This window comes from Gymnogyps californianus, chromosome 1, assembly GCF_018139145.2.
Source record: "Gymnogyps californianus isolate 813 chromosome 1, ASM1813914v2, whole genome shotgun sequence".
Taxonomy (NCBI): Eukaryota; Metazoa; Chordata; class Aves; order Accipitriformes; family Cathartidae; genus Gymnogyps; species Gymnogyps californianus.
This window is the reverse complement of record NC_059471.1, coordinates 161251478-161273639: the sequence shown is the minus strand read 5'-3', so window position 1 is coordinate 161273639 and position 22162 is coordinate 161251478. Positions and strand designations below refer to the sequence as shown.

Below are 22162 nucleotides of genomic sequence, written 5' to 3'. Positions count from 1 at the left end.
GGGGGCGGCCGCTCCGAACGCCGCCGCCGCCGCCGCCGCCGCCTCCGCCGCCGCCGCGAGCCCAGGGGCGGGGCGGGGGCTCTGGGGGAGGGCGGTGCTTTCAGGGGGCGGGGCATCGAGGGGGCGGGGCATCGAGGGGGCGGGGCCTGCGAGTCCTGGAGCACGCGGCTGCTGGGGCAGGCCGAGGCCCCCTTCGTCTCCCCGGGGCTGCAGGCTTGCACAGCGCCTCGCCGGTGCCTGCCCGCTCCCCTCGCAAGGGAGGAGCACCGCGGCCTCTCCCCTGCAGCCTCTCCCCGGAGAGGCTGGGAAGGGCTGGGAAACGGGTGGCAGAGTCGGACCCTGAGGCAGCCGGTGGGGCACGTAGGAAACACGGGGGAGAAGGGGACAGAGCGGTACCCTAGACAGTCCCCATGGCTTTCTGCATCCAGGTGAGTAGGGCAGCGGGCTGGGGAGATGCAGCCGCCCTGTGGCTCTCCCCAGCTCAGGGAAGGCTGAGTTCTCAGAGGAAAAGCCCTGAATGAAAGTTGCAGCCTTTTTTTCCGCTCAGTCCCTGAAGGAGAGGGAAGACAGCAAGGAGGAACTGAAAACAGTTGGGACTGAACTCAAGTTTAACTTCAGCTAAAGAAAAAAAAACACCAGGAAACCTCACTTCTGGATCCTGTTTGGGCTTAGACATAGGCTGCTCTAGACAGACGCGGTTCTCGGCAGCCCTAGGGGCATAAGCTGCAGCAGTGGAGGACATGGAAACATCAAACAGTGGAGTACGTGTGGGACATAGGTGGCTCCCGGGGTAGGCACGGGGCCAGGGAGGGCTCTGAAGATAAGGACATTTGGAGTTGCAGGCAGCACTTCACAGGAAGCCCTGGAAGAAGTGGAGGAAGGGTGCGATACAATCTCAGGAACCCACGACATTGAGGAGATGGATTGTCACGAGAGCTGGCTTGCATGCTTAGTGTGATGGTCTGACAAGGGGCAGGGGGAGAAAGCACACTATTAAATGTTAGTTTATTTTTCTAAACATTTTTTTCATTTCCAATTAGGCAAAGGGAGGGGGGGCAATAGCTACCTCTGTGCAAGACAGATCCATCACACAGATGTTGAGCTTATTGCTGGCAGTCCCAAATCAGTAGGAGTCCTCTCTCTCCATTTTTTTTTTTTAATGGGCTCTATATTCCTTTCTCCAGTCAGATCTCATGCTTAGCACCCTCCTTCTTCTATTCCACTGTTTCATTCTATCGCTCCATGGCCCCAGAGCTGTAACAAGTGAAAAATAAATTCCCTCTGAATGGCTTGCACAGCCTCCCCCCTCAGCGCCCGAGATAAGCTGTGGTGTAAATCACTGGAAAAGCTACTATGTAGAGAAAAAGGAAATGAAGTATTGTCTTGGGTTTGTAACAACCGAGCTGGCTGCTCAGGATCCCCCAGACCTGCCTGACAGCATCTTCCTGATATATCCTAAGGGAGAGCAGGATCAGGGATGTTTTCTTAACTGTCTTTTCCAGGGTGCATAATCATACTCACTCCCTTCACAACTGCAGGTCAGAGACACAGAGTGGTTAACCCTGCGCTGTGGTTCCCTCTGATAAAACCGTTTTGACCAGAACTGCCTGAGAACACTTCCACTAACCAAACCCTGCTGCGGCAGGCAAGGCTTGAGCTGTAACAAACCCACCCCGCCTCCCTGCAGAGTGCCTCTTCCAGCAGCCGCGGGGCTCTGTTGATGCTGCTGAACGCCCTGCATTCCTCTAGCTGCAAGCAGTGCCAGGCACCGCGGCTCGCTGAGCCCATCTTTCCGCCCCGTGAGAGAGCTGCAAGCTCTTCCTGGCTTCGTTCCACCAAGTGCCAGTCCGGCTCAGTTAACCTTCAGCGGTCCCTCAGACAAGGCGTGGAGCCAGGCAGACCGGCGGATGGTCTCCGTGCATCCTCTGGAAGCTGCTCTGGCAGACAACAAATACGAGCAAGCAGCTTATTCACATACCTGAGAACAGCCTGTAACAGCTGGAGTGTTTAAGATGATACATATTACATTAAAAGTCTGTAATTCCAACATGCCAATCACAGATTAAAAATGGACCAAATCCCAGTAACACACTGGATTCCTTTGCTATGCTATGAACTAGAACTGATCATGGAGATACTGCCCTGCCAGAGGTTCTCCTCTTGTACATCACATCTGCCTTAGCACATGTTCTGGGAAAGATTTAGGCTTTGGATAACAAGACAGTAGGAGGAGAGTTGCTGTTGACAGCTACGCTCACTGTGCTGCTGTTGGTAAATATACACAAGCAAAAGTGCCAGCCCTAAAAATAAAACGGAGCGGATTCTCTTGGTATGAACCCAGCTCCCGTGGGCTGCTGCAATGCAGTGGCATCCTAGTCCTTTAATTTCTAATGATATGGCTGCCTCAAACCCTTCAGAACTGGAGGTAGTAAGTTCTTAGCATGCGTAACACTAACGGCAGCAGCTAGAAGACCAACAGGAGTTGCCCACGTAATCTCACTCTGTGCTGCCTGTACCCTGCTCGCCTGAGTTACGTGACTTTGTGATGGGAAACGCACACTTTTGAGCAGTATCTAGGACACCAGAAACTTGACCCTCATTCAAACACGGCATATAATCCAACAAAGGCTAATTATTCCTGACTTCTAAACAGAATCGCATACGAAGCCAAGCTGGACTGCCAGGACCCCTCTCTCAGTGGAAAGGAATGAGAGGGAGAGGTACAGAGGGGCAGATGGTATATATGAAGCATGCTTTGTGTAGCTTTCCTATTACACACGCAGGTTTTCCTCCTGCACCTGTTCCTACCACTCAAACACCGAACTATTTAAAGACAGCAAAAGGGAGAGAGGGTGTGGAGGGCAGATGAGATGCGATTCATTCTTTGCATTCTCTTCCCCAATATTTACAGGCCCTTGATTCCCCTTTGTAGGGCTAGTCTTCAACTGTTTTTTGTCTTTCAAGGCACTGCAAGTTTGTCTTGAAGAATCCAAACTGGGTGGAGAGCTGGGAAAATTAGCATTTAAAGGGTTTTAATAAATTAAACACCCTCAGGGTGTTTTCTGGACAAACTGAACTCCATTAAATTAAGGGCCAGGACTTGGACATCACTTGTGCTGAAAGAAAACACAGCCTCCAGCAAGGACATCTCATCAGATGACCAAAGTTAATACTGGTTGAATGTTTACAAAACTCCTCCCCCTTCCTTTAAAAACACGTCAATCCACTTTGGAGCATTTCTACTTCATAGCAACCAGAAAAAAAAAAAAAAAGAGGCAAAAATGCAACCTTCTAGGAAAGCAACAACTCAGGTTTATTCAATGTGTGGGGCAAGAGCTAAAAGGAGTAATATTAGCTTGTATCTCTTTCCATATCCTGTGGAAACACTGTGGAACAGCTCATTTTCTCCCTGTTAATCAGTTCTGCAGCCTTCCCTGTTCGCTGCGCGCAGTGCCTTTACAGAGCATGGAAAGAGATCTGCTCTCCACTGTTACCTGCAACAGCATGGACCAAAGAGAGCACAAACCAGCAGCAGCTGCCCATGTCTCCAGAGGCAATTGTATTCTTCCACAGAGGAAAAATAAATGAGCACATCAGATACTGAATGCTCACCAGGAAAATTCCACTAATTTATTAGATGTCTTGTCTTTCGTAGAATAGTTTGGGCCAAACGAGTCTGCTTATTTAAGTACAAAAAACCTTCAGGGTCACAGGAGATTCCAGAAATGCCAGAACCCTGAGCTCCCCTCCCTCACCACAAAGAGCATAATCTTTCCCACCCACTTCTCTGCTCAGGCTGATCACTGCATCCACAGAAGTTTTAGGGTCTCTGGCCCATCTTCTTCAGGGTTCGATTCAGCTGGAATTAGAGAAAGCAAAGGTCAGAAAAATACATAGTGATTGACATCCACTACTGTTCCCCTCAGCAGCCTTTATCCAATGCCTCCACTCCTTCCTCTCTCCAACTCGCTGACAAAAAGAGCTCTCGCACAAGTGCGGGCAGCGTGCAAAGTAGAAGGGGAACTAGTAAAACTCCCTCCTCCTCTCCAAGACAGCAGAGGAAGATGTGGGGAGAAGAGAGGGTGCAAACTTCTAGCAGTGGTATCGCAACCCTGTACTGCTCAAGTCCCCACATCTCAGGATTTTGCTGCCAAAGTTTCCAGTGCACAGCAGCCTCTGTCGGGAGAGTGGAGCAGTGACAGAATGTCACCTCCTGGCTGAGCACAACGCTGAAGCCATCTGTGCTCCAGAAATCTTTGAGAGCACTTTATAGAGCTGTAGTTATGAGGGTAGAGATAAGATTTTGGTTGTGTTACTGATAGGAACACCACAATTGTCTAGGGACAATGGAGTCAGTGCCCTTGGACAGTAAAACCCTCCCCCTTTTCCACTGTGGCTCAAATGAGCACTTCTCACACAAAAACATACCATTCTTCAAAGGCCAGCAGCTGCTGCTTAAATCACCTGCCTTTGCCCAGTGCCTTGCAGAGCTGGGGCTCGCCCCAGCAAGGCATTGCACAGCTGTCTCACACAAGCGTGGCTCCTCCAGGGCCTGCACAGCCCAATGCTTGCCCCACTTTTCCTACAGAGCTACACAGCTCTCCTGGCCAGGCCTCACCTCCTCAAACTTGTGGATCTGGCGGATGAAGAAGTCCCCATAGCGTCGAGCAACCTTTGTGTCCGCAATATGGATCATGTCCTGGGGAGGGAACAGCATGAGGTCAGGAAAAGGACCGCGCTAGCAGGGAGACAGCAAGCACTGCCAAATGTGAGGAGCAACCAAAGGGGCTTCACTCCAGCCCTGGTTCCACATCACACATACCTGACCTGTGCTACTCCCACAGCAACCACTCACTTCTCTGTGGGCTGCCTTCCCTATACCTTTGCCTGGGATGAGTCCCAAATTCACATTGTATTCACTTCCCACATTCTTGCACACTCTGCCTATTTTTGTCTCTCTTTGCAGCAGTTTGACAGTCCCAACCCCAATTCATGCTCTGCTTCCCTCCACCAGCAGCCAAGAGTCATCCTATCTACCAAGAAAGCTAGGCTGAGACATAGCACAAGACCTTGCAGGAAGAGGTCTGCTCTAAGGACCAAGAACAAGAGGCAACCTGTTCTCCCTCCTAGCAAGAAACCTAATGGTTACTGCTATCTTCTTTGAAAATGACGTCCTAAAAGACTCTGCTATGCTTCCTCCTGCCCGGAGCTCCAAGGGCAGGACGGTGACAGGACCATACCTCGTGTTTAGATTCCTCCTAGAGCAGACAGAGCTAAATGCTGCTCCAGTGAAAAATGGACCTGTAACATGACCAAGCAAGATCCCTGCTTTGTCAAGCAAAGGAGAGATGTGGTGGGAGACCTACAAAGCTGACAATCCCACCTGACACACTGACAGCACTATCTGTCACCCAACTGTCACCTTCTGAGAACACTGACAGACAAACAGTTCCTTCTGTCCTGGCGAAGACATTTAGGGCCTTTTTTTTCTGGGTACGATGACTGCCAAAGCTGCCTGTGACATCCCATCACTGTTCATCCACTGACACTCCTATTAAGCGGGGCTATGACTTCACTGTGGGCAGCCAAGCCCTTCACATGGCAAAGAAGGAAGGGATGTTTCCCACAGACTGGAGCAAAACTAGGTGCTGTCACTTCCAGAATTTCCTGGGTGAAGGAATTTCCTAGCCAGCAAAGGGCAGATACCAACCTTGTCAATATAGAAGTCAACCTCAGAGGCAGACTGGAACTCCCCATCCAGGGCAGATATGCCACTGGTCCATACCAGGTTCTTCATCTTGTGCTTGAAGACAAGCAGCTGGATACGAAACTCCTGCTCCGTGAGGTCTAAGAAGCCAGCCAGCTTCGCCACGGGCATGGTGGTGTAGAGCTTGAGGAAGCTACGGATGGTGGAGAGTTGGGCCTGCTGCTGAACCTCATCAGCAAAGACCTTGAGCTGCTGCAGGAAGGGCTCCTTGTGGTAGTTGGGGTGCACGTTGTCGTAATTGGGCACCACGGGGGAGAGGAACTTGGGGCAAGCGTAACTGAAGAGCTCCTCGTAGACTTGTGCATCACCCTTCTGCATGCGCAGCATCTTATCCCCATATTTCTCTCGCAGCTGCAGGTGGATGCTCTCATCTATGCGCATGGGGTACATGGTGAGGGCGATGGCCAGGAGTGCGTGCATCTGCTCATTCTGCTTGTTAATCTGAGACAGAGAGGAGAACCTGTTAGCTTGTCAATGTGCTCAGGCTTTATGGTGCTGGAGGGAGCTGGGAGCTGTGTTTTTCAGAGACAGACACTTTACCCAGAGCACTGAGGGTACTAATGCTCAAGGGGGACAGCACAAAGAAGCAGCGCCTCTGGGCAAAGCAGATAGATGAATGCCTTATCAAGGCTCTCATCAATGAAGAAGAGGACTGGACAAGAGGAAAGTACAGAGTGAATGTATCCAGAGCCATAAAGAACTTGAATGGCCAGAATGGCAGGTTTGACTGCTTTGGTGCAAAAAAGTGCAGAGGAGAAGGGAAGGCAGATAGTTTAACAACCATCTCCTGGCAAGGGACAGTTATCAGGGAGGCCAGTGAAGAAAAGACTGAGAAGGAAGATTTATCTGAGTGTGGGATGAAACGGACAGCTGTGTGGCTGAAACAGACACAGCAAATTTTTGAAGTGTCATGGAATTAAGAACGGCAGGATTTGGCTACACAAAGAGTTAGAAATGAATCATAAGGATGAAAAGGAGACAGCAGCAGCAGGGGGTAAAACAGGCACCAGAGACAGCTTAGGTGGAAAGAGCTTTGTTTCAGCCATGCTGAATTAAAGCAGTCTGTGAATGATTATCTGATAATGGAAATATATCCAACAATGGCAGTAACCTGAAATGCAGGACTGGACTAGGAACAGGACTCAGTTTGAAGAAGCATTGACAAGAATATCATTAGCGGCTGATATTCATTAACAATACTGCCTGGAGGGAGAGTGCAGATGGAGCCAGGGTAATTGTATGGTGAAAAACCAAAGGAACTAGTAACACAGCTAAGAGAAAATATTGCCACACATGGCAAAGGAGTTCAAAGGATCCCCAGTCACCACCCCCAGCATAGTCCAGGAAAATAAGGCTGGACTATTAGATGTAGGTTATCAGGTGACAGAGAAGGGGCAGAGAAGAATACAGCAGCTTTTTCTTTTGGGAAGTCTAGACCTATTCTATCTCTTACCATCTCGTACTTGTAGGTCGTCCTCTGAAACATGCTCTTGGTCCTCTGGATGTAGAGGAGGATGTTGGCAAAGACACGGATGGCATCCTGGTAACGCCGCATCATAAGGTATGCGAAGCCCACGTAGTAATAGGTGGTCACCTGGCACTCAGGCACCCGGGAGTACATGCTCTGAGAAGGAAGGATCAACATGCTATGTTAGAGGGGAGACAACCACCTTTGATCCACACAGCTCGTTACCCAGAATCCAGCCACCTCCACTTTCACTCCCATCCCAAAAATAGAAAGGAAAGGGTTAATTCAGGATACCTCACCTCCCACCCATCCCTGCAGCAGCTTCCACACTGTTTATGAGATCTTCCCATTTCCTATGTTTTCCAGTTTCAGCTTCCTGCAAACAGAGGACTCTTGCACTGTGCCTAATACTGCTTTGCTCAGTTCCCTTTCCCCCTATTTCACTCCACGTCCTGTGCCAGACAGCACATACACAGATCTGTGCCAAGCCTTGGGCCAAGCCCGTGTTGCAGCTGGACTTCTGTTAGCCGCTGTTACCACAAGCGGCGCCCAATTCTAGGGCAAAAACATGCAAGTTGGGAGAGGGCACAGTGAGAACGAGAGTCAAAAATACAAGAATGAGCCATTGACCAAGGTGGGAATGATGTGTTCAGCTAGCTACCACTGCGCTACTGCTTACAGTTCAAATAATATTCCCTATAACAACACTGCCTTGCGCAACACAGCAAACCTCCTAAAAAACTAGGCATTTGTGCTGCAACAGCATCAGGCATTATCATATGGCTTGATTTAATGCCAAAGCTCCAGCTGTGTTCCACTACAAACTCCTGACAACTACAACAGCTACAAACAGCTCCTCAGTTGGAAGATTCCAATCTTTCACCAGCATGTTTGAACAGAGGCATTTGGAAAACTGCAACGGGGGGTTTAAAACATGTTGTATTACCTTCTTGTTGAGCTCGATGTTCTCCAGAACCTTGATCGCTTGGTAGTAATCCCCCAGCAGAGAGTGCAGACGCAGTAGCCCAACCAGGCTGAAATAGCCCAGCATCTTGTAGAGGGAGTGGCGACCATATTCACCAGCCACGCTTTCAGGGTCACCTAGGAAAAAAAGGAACCATGATGCTTTCCTCCAAGGAAGCAAGCTCCCCTTTCAACACCTCTATGTTTACAAGCAAAGGGAGCAAGACCTCAAGTGTAGTCACTGGCACTTCTCACATAAGGCCAACAGAACCTGTTCCCTGTCAATCCACCCACTGATTAAGGGTCTGATCCAGCTCCCAAACAAAGCTCACCGAGCTCGGTCAAATCAAAGCAAGGCAGCACAGACACCAGTCTTGCTTGGCATCACGCAGCTAGCTCACCTCCACTTGTATAGACCTCCAGCTGTCGGTTGATGTTGGATTTGTCCACCAGAGAGTGAAGCACATTAAGGACACTGTGGACGTTCCAGATCTTGGGGTTGGAACGAAGGAAATCAATTTCCTCTTCAGACTTCTTGGCTGTCTTGCAGCGGTACTGGCTGAAAGACTGGAACTACAGGAAAAAGCAGAGATTCAATGACGAGAAGCTAGTTTGGAGATGTTCAGCTAAGTGCACTAAGCTTACAAGTTGATCACACAAATGCATTACAATAAGCTACAAGTCGTATGAAAGAAAGTTTCATCTGAGATCACCTGGCAATCAAAATGGCAAATTATACCACCTTTAAAGCACCTAGGGAAAAAATGATTGAGTACAGAGGGAAAAGGCCAGAAGACAGAACGAAGCAGAGAAGGATCGCTTAGACAATGAGGACAAGCAACTAAACACAAATTTGCCGTCTGAACAGGTAGCAAAGAGAACAATCAAGTCATAAGATGTGTCTGCATACACGGACATCTTTTTCTATATATGCACATATCCTTTTTCATCCTCAAGCTTGACAAGACTGCACTTAAGGAATTTCAGGCAGCTCTGTAATAAAAAGTTACAGGAAAGGAATCTACAGGAAAAACCAATAGCATTTGAGATCTGTATTGTTGCACTCAGAACAATAAGTGGAAAAATATTTCCTAACGTCAAGATCTCAGACCATGGATTATTTTAAATCAGGTCAGCCATCTCTCAGTGCAAGCATAAAGGCCCTACTGACTAAGAAATACAAAACCAAAGTAAAACCACAGAACACAATAAAACTAGTTTGAACAAGTATCTTCATAAGTTCTTTGTGATTATAGCAGACTTCAGTCAGGCTGATTTGCACAAATCAGGCAAAAATGAAGGTGATTTAAAAAAAAATCCCCTAAGCAGCAACTGAAACAGAAATATCAACAGAAGTCCAGGACTCCCCAAAGAGCTCCCTGTAACTTAAAAATCTGTACATTTACAACTACTTCATCTACCTGGTGATCCAGAAATAACAGTGCTCACCAAAGTTTTTTGACCTGCAATGGTATCCTAGCTATGAAAATCACAGAGAGGGAAGAGATGGAAAACTTATAGCACTAACAGAGGCAAGGCCACCCCAAAACGGCACAGTCTTATAGTTGTATACCTGGTATATGAATTCATCAATGATATCCCAGAGCCACTGGTTGGGCAGTTCCAGAGGAGCAGGGCCATCAGCATCTGCAGAAGAATGTAAGTAGTAGATGAGATGCTTAATACCTTGAGCAAGAACAGTGGCAGAACTGGAGGAACAGCCAAATTAAAGAACAGAAGAACTTCCCTGAAATGGGAGATGCAGCAGCAGATGAACGAAGCTTCCAGTAGGGCAGTGATATGTAGCTTCGGCTACCTCAACTGCCTTCACTTTTAAAGAATACGAGCATGTATGGGGTTAATCTCTAGAGTGTGACTGCTCAGCAGCAGTGATTCTCAGAAGCTGCGCACAGACTGTAGGGGTTTATCCTAACCGATCTATTCTCTGCAAGTTGTCTGGCAGGGAGTCACAAACACTAAAATTTGTTCCAAGGGGCGTCAACAACAGTAAGCACTTGTGAAACACTGCAAGTTTTCTCTAGCTTACAGCTTCATTTTGCTTTTTAATAGATAGGCGAAGCAGTTCTCAGCAAGACAGAAAGCTAAGTACGTTTTATTCTTTACAGTATTTCAGAAAGCACTGGAAACTATTTGCGCTTTTTGTGGTTTTAGATGCATGGATGTAAAGTGCTCTTCATTCAACAAACTCAAACATATGGAAAGCTCGTAGACTACTTCTCCCTGTATGATCTATAAACAAACATGTTGCAGTTCTTCTGACCCTTTCTCCAGCTCTGCCCTCTCCATCCACTCTCTCTCTCCAAAATTCACAAACCAGAAATGAATTGCAGCAACTCACTGAGGATGTAGTTGAAGAGATTGCAGTAGTTGTAATAGGATTCAAATCTCTGCTCCAGCGTGGGCCCCCCCTGCAATGAGAAGTCAGCACAGTTTGCTTAGTTTCAAGCACGGCAGGAGAGAGTTTATGGGCAATAGTCCATAAAGACTGTCCACTGAAGGACAGTCAATAGTCACAGCAGCAGAGGGTCTATTTCAGAAATGTTAGAGCCAATATTCAACCAGGACACCCACCAGCACCACCCAGAAAAACTGAAATTGTATCACTATTGTCCCATGGAATAGGGGACTTTTCATGTACAGGTAGCTTCTCCCAGGACGACCGAGCATTCAAATCTTCTGTGAATAGGATGCATTAACCTTCCTTGTCCTCCTCTCCGCTGTCCAAACTTAAGAGCTTCCTATTACCTTCAACAGCTTTCCTTCCTTCTCCCCTCATGAGAGGCCTTAATAAATCAACAATTCTTCTTCTGGTCAGTATTTCTAAACGCTTTGAAAGACCAGTAAACACAGTAGAGAATCAGTCTTCCTAGAATCATCTTCCTTGTTTCACCTGGAGACACTCAAGGGCAGTCTGAGAAACAGCTTGAGAAACCAGTCTCTCCTGTTAAAGCCTGACTCGGGTTAATACAGCAGCCTTTTTGAAGTGCCCATTTCTCCACCCTCTGGTCCACACCAAAACTGCAGTTATTACTTATTTACCCCATAAGTCATGCCTCTGTTCAGCTTCTTTCCTTAAAGAACCAAGAATTACTATGATTTTCTCACTGACTTCAAATTAGCTTAAGAAAAAAAAGTGGGGTTTGTTTTGTTTTATGGAGCGTTATTTCTTCTATTTCCTTCTCCTGTATCCTTTATGGTGCCCATGTTTCCCTCTCCGCAAGGCACTCCGAACCCATGTGTTTTTTTAATCACAAATAATGCACCCTCTTCTTGTGACACCCCCTCTCACCTACCTGCTAACCTGAAGAACAAAGAGCCACAAAGAAACACACAAAACCAACTGATCTACAGGTCTTGCAATTACAGCTCTATCAAAAAGAAAACTCAATTACCTCCCGACACCTCCTTCTTCCCTAACTCACTAATCACTACAGTTGATGTCAGTAACAAACTTTTACATAACAGCCTCCTGAAAACTCAGACCAGGTCTTCTGATTCATATAAGCTGCCAGGGAAACCTGCACACTCATTACAACCAAGCTTGAGGAGACAGCTAATGAACCTCAGAAAGACAGACAAGTCTTTCTCGCTTTTCAGCAATCAGCGAATCCTTACTAAACGAAGAAAAGGCAAGAATTTTAAGCTTCCCTAAAAGCAACTTGACACACAATCCTGTCTTGCAAAAATTATGGAACCACTGATATTTGTGGTGCAGCAAGATTTGGCAAGTTTTACGGCACGGAGAAGCCAGCACGCAACCAACAGGAACACAGAGGACAAACACTCACACTGACTTTGGCGTAGATGTGCCTATAATACAGCTCCTTGTATAGGATGAGGAAAACAGCATCTGGAAAAGATGACAGAACTGGACATTAGCAAGCCACAAGGCCTAGGCAACTGGATCTCTCAGATACGCCAGTGGTGCTCCTCCTGCCACAGTAATAAAGGGAGGCACAAAAGGCGACTTCCTTCAGTTTTGAGTTCTTGCCAGAGCAAACAACGATGAATGACTCAGGTGGCAGCAACATTGTGTACCTGCTCACTCATGTATCAAAAGTAATTTAGTTCCTTCTTTCTCTGACGAGCAAAGAGAAAGGAAAAGACTTACCGTTTCCAACCTGAGGGGCAATGGCCTCTGCCTCTGGCCATGGGGTATTCTTAAAAAACCTTTCTGTCAGCTTTGTCCAGCTGAAAGATAGACACACATGTGGTATTAGAAACCATTTCTCAGTATGAGAGTGCTGGAGTTAGACATGACAATATAGAGGCCTTGGACTTGATGAAAGACCACCACCACCATCCCCTTTTAGTAAGTCCAGTGTTGAAGCAAAGAATGAGAATGGCAAACTAAACAATCAAAGTCTTCAATTTATCCCTGAAGTATGGAACAGTTGAGTATGTTACTTTCACATTCCCTTTATGGTACAGTAACATAGCTATAAGCAGGAGTAGGAGTATCTGTAGGGAACAGACACAACAATTACATCTCACAGCTTTCCGCACACTGCCTAACTAGCATTAATGAGGTCAGTTTTTGCTGCCTCTATACCTGTTAGGCACAGGACTGGCATTTTCCTTCAGACAGGCCACAACTCATCTAGACTTATGTTAGACTAATAGCCTGGAAATATCTGCTTTTTTCCCCAGTAATCAAACAAACCTCATGCTGTATTTTAGAGAAAGCCCAAGTTTGGAACAACACAGGTAGTAGTCAGCCCTTCCTTTTAAAAGCAAGGTGCCCTTTCATCACAGTTTAAACAGTGATTCCCCCTTGTGGGAAGGATGGCTTTGTACCTGTTTTCATAGATGTCTTGGATCTCGTACACCTTCTGGTCAATGACATCACTGGAAACACGGCTGGCCTGGAGCTCATACACCTTCTGGTCAATGAGATCCGACACCGTCTTGTGAAAATACTGAATGAAGTTTTTGATCACTTCGGGGATCACCTGGTAGGTCTGCTGCTCGTACTGGCGCTCGTAGGCCAGGTCTTGCTTCGGGTCTCCTGAAGGGAAAAAGGAGCAGTGAGGCGCCTGCCGCACGGCCCGGCCCGGGCCTACAGACCCAGCCGGGTAGCAGCAGGCCCGGCGCACCCGAGGGGCCACCGCGGCGGCGCGGCCAAGGCCCGCACTCACCCGTGTGCATATCATAGTCGTTGGAGTAGGCGTAGGGGTCGTAGGCGGCCTGTGGAGAGAGTGCGGCAGCGAGTTCACCGCGACCAGCCCGGACACGACCCCCCGGGTCCCCCCCGCCGCCCCGGGACCCCCGCCCCGCACCTCGTTGTCGTAGTCCTCCCCCGGGTAGGCCATGGCGGCGGCGCGGCGCTGCAGGTAAAGGACTCCGGGCGGCAACGCGGGCCCGGCGCGGGGCGGGCAGGAAGAGGGGGTGGGACCAGGGGCGGGGCTCGGGCCGGCCGGCCGGAAAGGGCTGCTGCGGCGGAGCGGGGGCTGCGCCCTTCCACTGGATGAAACAACTGCCTGTCTTCAGCCTGCTGAGCTGCCATGGGCCTGGTGCGGCCTATGACCCGCCCCTCCCTCTGATTGGGGATCGTGCCTGCCCGTCAGACCTTCCTGGCCACCGCCTCAACCTCCTGCCTCGCCTCTCTACTCGCTTCCCTTCTACCCACTCCCTCTACCTCCCCATTGGCCGCACCACAGGAGTGCGGCGCCTTCGATTGGTCGAGCGGAGACGGCCCGCCCCGTTGCTATAGCGACGACCCTCCTCTCCCCTCTCCCTCCGCACCCCGCGCGGCGGCGCGGCCCAGGCCGGCCCGGTCCTTGAGGGGATGGAGGGCGGCGGCGGGGCCGCAGCAGCGCCCGACGTGGGGCCAGGGCCGGAGCCGGAGCCAGAGCCAGAGCCAGAGCCAGAGCCGGCGCTGGGGGCCGGGCTGGCGCTGGGGGCGGCGGCGGGCGCCCCCCTCGGCTACCTGCACGTCCTGTGGCAGCGGGAGGAGCCCGCGGGCAAGATCCCGGCCCACCGCCTGCGCAGAGCCGCCCGCCTCCACCGCCGGCTGGGGACGACGGGCAAGGAGAGCCACGGTGAGCGGTGGGCGGCGGGGAGCGCCTCTCCCTGGGACGGCCCTTCCTTCGGCCGGCCCCGCGCGGGGAGCGGCCGTGCTGCCGCCCAGGCCTCGGCGGGGTGGAGAGGCTCCGATCTGGGGAGCCGGCAAAGCTTCGGCTTTCCCTTGTGCGGGGCCTCTGGAAGGAGGTCGGATCTGCTCGGTGGGCGGCTTGGGAAGGCACCCTTGCTCCTGCTAGGGGAGGGTGCCCGTCAGGAGTGGGAGGGCCCGTGGCCGGCCTCAGGAGGAGGCAAGGAGAGCGCTTGTTACCTGGCGTCTTGATCTCCTGCTTCCCCTTCTCTGGGCTGAGCCAGCACCAGCGTGGTTTGGGCCCTGCCCCTGAGCTCGAGTGCCGGGATGGGATGTTTCAGTGGGGAAATACTCCTTTTTCCTCTGCACTTTCCAGTAATTGCTTTCTTTTCTCCAAAGCTCTGAAAAGGCTGCGTGAAGCTGCCAATAGCAACGACTTGGACACAGGTAAGACTTCTGCCAGTCCTACTTGGGACCTCTTCCTGGAAGGGCAGTTTTGTCAAGGACCTTTATTTTAGGAGAGGAGGAGGAGCATGTAGATAGTTTGCAGACATGATGCTTTAGATGCTGCAAATCTAGAAACTGCTTTTCTGGAGCCTTTTTTCGTTCTCTGAGCAGAGTGAGGCTGGTTATAGTATTCACTTTTTCACTGCATCTGGTTCATAGTGTTCGTTTTCCAACTGCCTCAAGCTAAATCAGCACAGCACTGTTCCACCTTTTTTGGTATGTAACTTTTGCCCAATTGTAAGCAGCAAGAGAGTAGTGTTTTGGTAAGGTGGAGAAGTTATGATTATCTAAGCCATACCCTGTATGATGAGACAGTGTGACCTAGTAGATCAGAACCAGAACCAGTGCTGGACTCTGCCTCTCACAGTGACTTCAGAGAAGGCTCGTGGCCTATCTGTGACTCCCTTTACCTCTCTATACTGTAGATTGGGGTGGGGTTTGATATGAAGTGTCCAACAGCAATATTGGTGTATATTATCTGCCCTTTATCATTGTCCCTCCTTAGACTATACTGTCCCCTCAGCTGTGCTGGCCTAACTGTTCATCGGGCCATTCTGTGAACAGAATTGGAAACTGGTTTGACTTGTAGAAACTCCCAATATATCAGAACAGGGGTTTGTCTGGCATGCTTCACCCTTCAGCTCCACAATACACTTGTTTCACGAACTGATGGATAAAGTTCATCTGTGAGCTCTGTCAGTACAGAAAGGCTTGGCTTCAGTCACCAAGTCAAGAGGAAGAATGAAAGAATCTGGCTTTATGAAAGTCTTGGTTTCAATCCATCTTAGAGTTTTACACCTGTATTTGATACACAGGTTCCCCTGTTTACAATCCCACTGTGTTTTGTGTACTCTGCAACTTGAGGAAGTGTCTGATGATGAATTTGTTCTTCATCAACAAGTAAAAATCTTTGCTGTTTCCTGTGGTGGCACTGGGTGGGAGAGGTTATGTCATTTCCTACTGGCTTCAGGGAAGGACTAGGTAAAGCGTTCCCCATTAATGGTTCTCACTGGTGGCACTGCCAGTCTCCCTGTCTTTCTTCTGGAGTATCAAACATCCCCCATTAATGCCACTTCCATCTTTTCAGGTGTTCCTTTCACTTCTGTACCACACTTAAAGCAGTAGGTGTACAGGAAGAAATTCAAATGTGACTGTAATTCGATCTCTGGAAGCTGAGACAAATGGTGACTTTCAGGGGTCTGAGCTATCTAGTTTCTTGTCTCCGATACTGGTCAGTCTTGACTGTTGCAGGATATGCTATTAAAGATCTCAAAATACAGCGAATCTGTCAGTATTTATAACAGCTATGGAATGAGCTTTATTTTACACACTGATTACTATATCGGGATAATCTCAAAACAACAGGAATAACAGCCTTTACAGTTGCCCTTACACACGTTGCTGTAGATGCTACTTTTATGTCCCTAATCTTTTCAGCTTTTACTGGTCTCTTTGCCTTTGCTATACCCAATACTGGAGAGTCATACTAGTTTCTCTGTCTTTCTGTGTGAGCAGGTTTTGCCGCCTTATCTGAGAAAAGGAGGTAGTTCAGGTTGCAAGAAGTGCCAGTGGTGGCATTGAAGAAGTAGCTGGGTGGAAAAGCAGGGGGAACAAGTGTGAGTAGATGATGGTATGGTTACTCGGGCTGTTCACTAGCTCACTTCAATACGTCCTCTCCTAAGGATATATTTGCACTGCTGTTGGCGGGTTGGTGCACTCACCTGCCTGCTTCCCAAACAGTAGCCACCATTAGTATGGCAAAAACTAGGAGTTACAGATGAATCTGGGAAGGGGCATACTCAAAACAGGTGTGAAGAGGTGGCTTTTCTCACTGCATGTGGTTACACTGTGAAACTTCTCGCCACGGGTCCATATTGATGTGAAAAGTTTACACAGATGAAGAAAATGACCATGCAGATCTACAGAGAAAGCCCATGGGGGGATAGTAAGCACAGGATGCTAATTCTAGCTTGGGAAGTACCTGAGATGCAGCTGACTAAAGGCTGTGAGAGTTAGCCCTGCATCCTTGCTATCTTTTTATGCTCTTCTGTAGGCATTTGCTGCTGATTGTCCTTGGAGCTTGAAAATTTGACTGGACGGATCCTTAGCCTTCGCCATTACAGCTGTAGCTTATCTTTTATGGCCGTATGTGGAAGCTGGTGAAGGCTGTAACAGAGGGTGGAGGGTATGCTGCCTAGGCTGGTTCTGCTGAGCCGGGATGCTGGCTGGAGCTGGTTCAAGTCCAGTTGACTTGGCAGCTGGCAGAGTGTCTATCTACCCGCAGACGAGCAGATAGCATTACCCCTTTCTGATCAAGTGCCCCTTCAGCTTACCCACTTTCTTCTCCTCCTTGGCGCTGTCAGTGCAGCAACTCTTGGAGGATGGAACTGACCCCTGTGCCGCAGACGACAAAGGCCGGACAGCCCTGCACTTTGCCTCCTGCAATGGCAACGATCACATCGGTGAGTGGGGAGGGGGAGTTCTGTCTTCCAGCCTCTTTCTGGCAGAGATTTTGAAGGGTGCTCTTTATTTTGATTCAGGACGTGACAGAGATTGCTGTTTTCCATGTGTTTTGTGGCAAAGTTGCCAGCTGAACTCTGGCTCCAGGGCTTGCCGTGTCCCCCTGCTGAAGGGGGAGCCAGAGCTCCCAGCTCTAGGGCTGTACTGGTGCAGAAGGAAGGATGTCCTTAGTTGCAGTTCTTCCCCCGAGGGAGCCCAGGGGCAGTGGCACTGCCTGGCTTTGTGCTGGGTCCTTCCGCGTTGCTGCGCAAACCTCCATCCCCTGTCTCTGGGAGGAAGATGATGAGCTGAACAGAAGCACCCGTAAGGCAGCCTGCTGGCTGCCGTGTGGACCTGCGGCCCATGTGGGCCTGGCCTGTGGGGCAAAGGGAAGGGACTGATGTGGCTCTGTTTCCTTGTTTCCAGTGCAACTGCTTCTGGACCATGGGGCTGACCCAAACCAGAGAGATGGGCTGGGAAACACCCCCTTACACTTGGGTAAGTGCCACACAGATGAGCTTTGCATGCAGAGAGGTGAGGTGAAGACTGCCTTGCTGTTTCTTTCCCCTTCACCTTCCTCTTTCCTGTGCATCACAGTATGCTTCCCCAGCTGTAAGGACCTAGGGGGGACTCTTTGCATTTCATTAGCTTCACTCCTCACAAAGGTTTAAGGGTCAGAGTTTGAGGAGAATCAATTTCCCTCCCTCTGCCAGCCCCAAGGAGCGCGAGATCTGTTCCAGAGAGACTACTCAGGCTTGAGCGTGAGGTTACCCTTAGCAGTTGGGCTAGAGCCCATGGCAAAGAGCCCTTTGGGAAGCAGCAAGCTCCACGCATAAGCAGAAACTCCTTTGTTGTTTGCTAGTACCTCTGAGTTGTGTGTCCTGTGTTTTCCCTCCCCAGCTGCCTGCACGAACCACGTTCCTGTCATCACCACACTGCTGCGCGGAGGTAACGCTTCCTCTATAGCAATTACAGCCTGTCCCTTTCCTGCCCTGCCCCTGTTGATACTCCCCAGGGACACTTAAGTCTTGAAGACAGACCTCACTTTCTGTCCTTGCTCATGCGTCTTGCAGGGGCCAGAGTTGATGCCTTGGATCGAGCTGGCAGAACCCCGCTGCACCTCGCTAAATCAAAGCTAAACATCCTGCAGGAAGGACTCTCCCACAGCCTGGAGGCTGTACGCCTTGAAGTGAAACAGGTAAAAGAAACAGTCCCGTGTTCTGGTAAGGTGGTGCAGCCCCTGGCAGTCTCCTGTACCCTTTAAGGGTCAAATATAATTTAGCAGCTGTTTTAAATACCTGTCTGTAGGCTCTTAGCTGCTCTGGGGAGAGTTTGACTTTTTCCTTCTGTTTTCAGAGACCTTCCTTTTTCCCAACTGCTACTCTGAATTTTTGCAGGACCTCTCTTGGCTCTGGTAGGCCAAGGATGCATTGAATGCCTTAATTCTCAGGCTGTATGGAGCACTCTCTTTTCTTCAGCCACTGTGTAAGACAGATGCCTTGTGGCAGGAGAGGGACCACAGCATGGGGCTGTAGCTATGGCGTACACACGCAGGGACTCTGCATTCCTAACACGGTCTGCCCTGCTCTGATATGTGGAGGCATGGAATAGGAAAGCAGTCACAGGGCTACATGACAAACGCATGAGGTGTGGGCCTCACTTTAGGAGCCATATAGGAGCCACAAGGATTTTCATCCTTGGTGCACAAGCAGATCCTGCTGGAGTGAGAAGTCCCTGCTCCTCACAGTGAGGGAAGCTAGCTAGCCATAAAGAAAAGCTTGGTGCTTTCAGGGCTAGACCTTATGCTTCTTCAGCTGGGCCTATCTCTATTCTCTGTTCTTAAACCAGGCACAGGGATCATGACTAGTCTGTCTGTGGCTGATCAACGGCTCTGGTGACTCACTAGGCTCTGATGCTGCCATTAGTGCTCTCCAGTTGCTTTGCATGTGTTCTTCTCTATGGGTCATGTACTCTGCTACGTACTGCAGCATCAAGGCTGTGCTTGGCAATTTAACTGCAATTTAATTTTTCCCGTAAAAAAATTTCAACCTGGTGCAGCTGTCTGATGTTTGCCTCTTATGCCTGTTGGTTTCAGATTATCCAGATGTTGCGGGAGTACCTAGAGCGTCTGGGGAGGCACGAGCAAAAGGAACAGCTGGATGACCTCTGCTCCAGGTTACAGATGACTAGCACAAAGGAGCAGGTAGGCAGCGTTGAGCTACTGTGACTCACCTACTTGCGTTGTGACTTCTGCGTTTAGGAGAATGCAAGTGCATCAGCAAGGTGACATTGAAGACACGGTTATGGAAGTGTTTTTGCTCATGTTGGGTAAAGTGGGCAAGTTACGTGATGACTCATGGTACTCCTTTAGGTTGGAATTCAAAATGCAGAAAGCATCACTGTGCCTAGCAGCTCAGCAGAGAAGCTGAGCATCAGATGGGCCAAGGGCAGAAGCATTTTAAGGCAAGGATCAGCACAACCACACAGGGTTGCAAGGCCTGTTTGTTTTTTTTCTACAGAAGATTGGCCCTTAGAAACAGGCTTAGAGGAAACAGCCCTGATACCGTTGTTGAGTTCTGGGTAATGCAGCAACATGCTTCTGTTTTAAGGACTGGCTAAATCATGCGAGGTGGAGGTCAAGCATTGAACTCCTGAGGAATGGGGAGAAGCTCCCATTGCCTCAGATTAGGACCTGTTTGATTGTGTGGACAGGAGCCCTTCTACATGATTGTGGGACCAAAAGGATCCTGTCCTAGTATAAGCTCAGCATGGGCATTACTGGCAGTCCTGGTGCAAGGGTGGTCCCTGCTGCATGGGGGTTTCTTCTGTGGTGGTGGGCGACTGCACAACTGCATTCCCCTGCCTAACGGCCAGCTGTATCTTCTGGCAGGTGGACGAGGTTACAGACCTCCTGGCCAGCTTCACGTCACTCAGCCTGCAGATGCAGAAGATGGAGAAGAGGTAATGGGCTTCCAAATCATCTTCCTGATGCAGCAGGAGAAGCCTTAGAGAGAAAAAGAGTAAGCTGAAGCTTGCTTCCCAGATCGCTGAATAAACATTGCTGCCAGTGGCTGTTCCTGCCAGATCCACTCTCTGGTGGTGCTCAGACTGTTCCTGCTGGTGCTGCCACAGCTGCCTCATGGGGAGGCAGTAGGCTTTGGACAACAGAGACAGCAGACAACAGAGTGCTGCAGCTGAGACTTTTGGAAAAAAAAAGAGCTGCTCTTCTTTTTATCAGATGGGCTGGCGCTGAAGAGGATACCCCTTCCAGAGATATTTTGCCTTCTCCTAAGCACTTCAGCTCAATGTAGGTGGTGGCTGATGCCATGTGCAGTCACCAGCCCTGACTAATGCACTCAGCAGCAGGCCAGCATCACAGAAATGCTTGGAACAGGCACCTTTTGCCACCTCCGCCATACTCAGTTGCATGGGGGAGAAAGTGGATGCCTTGGACAACAGAAGGCTTTGTGCTGTGAGAACACACACTTAATTCTGCATGCTAGCAGCTGAGCAAACATACTGCCTTGAGAAACACGCACCGAGGCTTAATCCTAACCTTCCCCAGAGCCTGCGGTCAGAGGGCAGAGAATCTGTCTGGTTACAAATGGATACAAAGCTTTTAATCACTAGACTAACAGCTTTCACTGGCCCCAGTTTTTAAATCACTGCTGCAAGTTAGTGCTGAAATACTACAGTGAAACACTTGCAAAAAATACCCAGGTAGACAGCTAGCAGGTCAGGGCTGCCCTGATGCAAGAATAAGGTTTGGGGTGTGACCTAATCCTAGCGCAGTTTTAGGCAGACATCTACATCTTGCAGAAAAACCCCCACCATAACTGACTTTTGTGTTTCCTATTACTGGCGGTCTCAGGCAAGAGGTCCAGTTGCAACAGGAGGTGTTGTGTATTCAGCCGTATTACTGGACTGGGATGGAGGTGGATTTATGGCTGCCTCAGCAGCACCAAAGCCAGAGCTGACCCATACTGTGTTTCTTGCCTGTCATGGAGAGGTGCTGCTCCAGGACCTTAAGTGCAGCGTGAGGAACGAGTTATGACCTCTGCTGGGAGCCTGAAGTGATGCAGCTATGAAGGATGCAGGGAGTTGCCCTTGCTAATCTCTTGCTTCTGCCCCATTGTGGTTAGTAATGAAGATGTAGATGATAGCTTTGTTTTGGAGCAGGGATCTATAAATCTCGTCGGTAGGGTGCAAATAGCAGCAGGATGGCAAGAACATGCCTAACAGCAATCTGAGTTCCCACCTGTGTACCACACCTAAATGACCTGGTGTGCTGGTAGTGAAACCCATCCCACAGCTTGGGAACCCCTGGTTTGGAAGCATTCATTCTTAGGATTCAGCTTAACCATGCAACAGCCACAATCATCTGGAGCATTCTTCAGAGACCTTCAGGTCAGCTTGTTCTCTAATATCTGACCTCTTGTCCAGGAAGAGGCTAAGTGGACCTCCATGTTCAAAGCTGAGATACCAGAAATATGCATGGCTTTTAGATGGGGTGCTGGAGGCCATGACTGGGACTAAGGGTCTTGTGGGTTGGCTGGAGCTGTCACTGTGAATAGTGATACTTTGTTACGATATGCTGGATGGGAAGGATACCGAGTGGGTGGGAGACAATCTGACCTTTTTGTATTTTGAACTTCAGTAAAATCCTGTCAGCCTTTTCGGACTCCTCAGCCAAGTTCTCTCTTTTTCAGAGCGGCTCATTCCTCTTTCTTTATGTATGTTCCAGGTCCCATGCACAGCACTGCACTTGGTGACTGCTACTCTCATACCCGGTACTGAAATCAGAAGCGACAACACACAGTTGTTTGAATTCAAACACCAATCTATT

At 49.5% G+C, this 22162-nt stretch overlaps 2 protein-coding genes across 4 annotated transcripts; one reads left to right on the top strand and one right to left on the bottom strand.

Annotated features, from left to right (window-relative positions):
- Positions 1-3289: 3289 nt before the first annotated feature.
- EIF3L (eukaryotic translation initiation factor 3 subunit L) lies at positions 3290-13545 on the bottom strand. Of its 3 annotated transcripts, XM_050915378.1 has the most exons (13): positions 13499-13545; positions 13358-13406; positions 13017-13227; positions 12331-12410; positions 12008-12069; positions 10558-10627; positions 9772-9845; positions 8600-8771; positions 8182-8336; positions 7221-7391; positions 5711-6208; positions 4619-4699; positions 3290-3859 (listed from the first exon to the last, which is right to left on the bottom strand). In XM_050915378.1, the coding sequence occupies exons 1-13, from the start codon at positions 13529-13531 to the stop codon at positions 3821-3823; spliced, it is 1695 nt and encodes a 564-aa protein (XP_050771335.1). In that variant the 5' UTR covers positions 13532-13545; the 3' UTR covers positions 3290-3820. The 3 variants fall into 3 exon arrangements, with proteins under 3 accessions (XP_050771335.1, XP_050771336.1, XP_050771337.1); XM_050915379.1 differs by lacking the exons at positions 9772-9845; positions 10558-10627; XM_050915380.1 differs by lacking the exons at positions 12331-12410; positions 13358-13406; positions 13499-13545 and having other exon boundaries at positions 13017-13159.
- A 462-nt stretch (positions 13546-14007) lies between these two features.
- ANKRD54 (ankyrin repeat domain 54) lies at positions 14008-21997 on the top strand. Its single transcript, XM_050915392.1, has 8 exons — positions 14008-14260; positions 14710-14757; positions 17181-17279; positions 17743-17814; positions 18217-18264; positions 18390-18514; positions 19412-19519; positions 20207-21997. The coding sequence occupies exons 1-8, from the start codon at positions 14008-14010 to the stop codon at positions 20279-20281; spliced, it is 828 nt and encodes a 275-aa protein (XP_050771349.1). The 3' UTR covers positions 20282-21997.
- Positions 21998-22162: the final 165 nt, after the last annotated feature.

Coding starts and splice junctions, on each gene's coding strand:
- ANKRD54 (XM_050915392.1), top strand. CDS start 14,008: ATGGAGGGCGGCGGCGGGGCCGCAGCAGCGCCCGACGTGGGGCCAGGG. Junction 14,758..17,180: donor TAGCAACGACTTGGACACAG/GTAAGACTTCTG, acceptor TGGCGCTGTCAG/TGCAGCAACTCTTGGAGGAT. Junction 17,280..17,742: donor CAATGGCAACGATCACATCG/GTGAGTGGGGAG, acceptor CCTTGTTTCCAG/TGCAACTGCTTCTGGACCAT.
- EIF3L (XM_050915378.1), bottom strand. CDS start 13,531: ATGGCCTACCCGGGGGAGGACTACGACAACGAG. Junction 13,407..13,498: donor GGGAGGACTACGACAACGAG/GTGCGGGGCGGG, acceptor CTCTCTCCACAG/GCCGCCTACGACCCCTACGC. Junction 8,337..8,599: donor GGAGGTCTATACAAGTGGAG/GTGAGCTAGCTG, acceptor TTTTTTTCCTAG/GTGACCCTGAAAGCGTGGCT.